This window comes from Phyllostomus discolor, chromosome X (assembly GCF_004126475.2).
Source record: "Phyllostomus discolor isolate MPI-MPIP mPhyDis1 chromosome X, mPhyDis1.pri.v3, whole genome shotgun sequence".
Classification (NCBI taxonomy): Eukaryota; Metazoa; Chordata; class Mammalia; order Chiroptera; family Phyllostomidae; genus Phyllostomus; species Phyllostomus discolor.
This window is the reverse complement of record NC_050198.1, coordinates 105,875,185-105,876,639: the sequence shown is the minus strand read 5'-3', so window position 1 is coordinate 105,876,639 and position 1,455 is coordinate 105,875,185. Positions and strand designations below refer to the sequence as shown.

General features: G+C 49.8%; 1 protein-coding gene across 1 annotated transcript; it reads right to left on the bottom strand.

Annotated features, from left to right (window-relative positions):
• Positions 1 to 394: 394 nt before the first annotated feature.
• On the bottom strand, positions 395 to 991 carry TGIF2LX (TGFB induced factor homeobox 2 like X-linked). The gene has a single exon (XM_028522739.1). It carries the CDS (start codon positions 989 to 991, stop codon positions 395 to 397), a length of 597 nt encoding a protein of 198 aa, XP_028378540.1.
• Between the last annotated feature and the right edge of the window lie 464 nt (positions 992 to 1,455).

Genomic DNA, 1,455 nt, shown 5'->3' with positions numbered 1-1,455 from the left:
TAGTGTTCTTTTACTTTATTTTGTAATAGCCTTTATTTTGCATCATTCATAGTAACACACAAGGAACGTTACAGAGACAGGGGTCAAGAGGGGTGAGTTGATATGTGCATCAATCCTGGGACCAAAATGTCTGGTTACAAATGTCAGATGAATTTGTATAATTGTGTCGTTTTTCAATGCAGGAGCAAGCAGAGCCAACCAGCAGATCTTGGCTGCACAGTGCTCCCCCCTGGACACAACGAGGTCTCCGGCAAAAGTGAGTCCCAGTTGGTACTGATGGTTCTGATCACGCCCGTAGAAGGAACCCCAGCTCTGTCAAAAGTAAAAGCACAAATTAATGGGGGAGGCATACATGGACACAGCACAGTAGACGAAGGACTGACAGGCTGGGAAATCAGCCGGCAGACTCTTGCTTCTTCTGTAGCTCCAGTTCTTCAGCTTTTTGTACAGCTGCCTCCACCAGCAAGTGGAAGCCACTGAAGTCGGGAGAAGACATTCGCAAGGGCCTGCTGGCAGAATCCTCCACATTTCCCTCTGGCTGCGCTTCGAGCCCCGGGCCTTGGGCTTGGGTCTCCAGATTCCCAGGGGGTGTGTGCGGTGCCTCTGCAGATGAAGCTGTTTTCTTGTGGGCTACCGGGTCTGTGTTCTTGCACTTGTGGTGGTAGATGGGGATGACGTTGAGGGTGTCTCCAGTCTCTTCGAGTATCTGTGGCAGAATGCGCTTGCGGGCATTGATGAACCAGTTGACGATCTGCAGGTACGACAGCCCCGTCTGCTGCGACAGCAAACGCTTCTCCCTTTCCGACGGGTAGGCGTGCAGGCGGTGCTCAAACAGCCAGTCCCGGAGGATCTTCCTGGACGCGCTGGGCCAGTGCCCTTTCCTCCTCTTGGCTTCTGATGAGTCCGCAGCTGCTTTCGTGTCACCGTTAGATTCAGTCAAAGGGACCTCGGGAGACTCTTTGGGTGCAGACGGGCCTTCAGCTGCCTCCATTTCCAGGAGGTTTGCTTGCTGCACCTTGGGAATCAACGGTGGCTGACTTAAGGCTAACGTACCCCCGAGAGAACTGGCACAGAACTGGCTCGCGCACGTCTGTTATGGGGACTGTCAACCGCGTGCCGCCAACGGCTTGGAGCCAACGGTGTCGTTACTACCGTTAGCACCGCGCTGCATCCTCACCCCGGCCCTGTGCCCCAACTCCTGCAAAGAAACTGATCAGTTTGGATTCAAAATTCCTAAAAATACGAATAAAGAGCATCTCTCTAACAAATAGATTGCTGTCACCCACCCACTTATGTGAAACTCCTAACGAGCTCACATAAAGGTTTTTTTTTTTTTTTTTTTTTTTTTTTTTTTTTTTTTTTTTTATCAATTGCATTTCCTTGACTGGTTCATGTTGTAGTACACACCAGAGAAATCTATTGAAACCATTAGTATTGCATATTTATAACCATTAA

Bases quoted from the DNA above. Each gene is read 5' to 3' on its own strand.
- TGIF2LX (XM_028522739.1), bottom strand. From the start codon at position 991: ATGGAGGCAGCTGAAGGCCCGTCTGCACCCAAAGAGTCTCCCGAGGTC.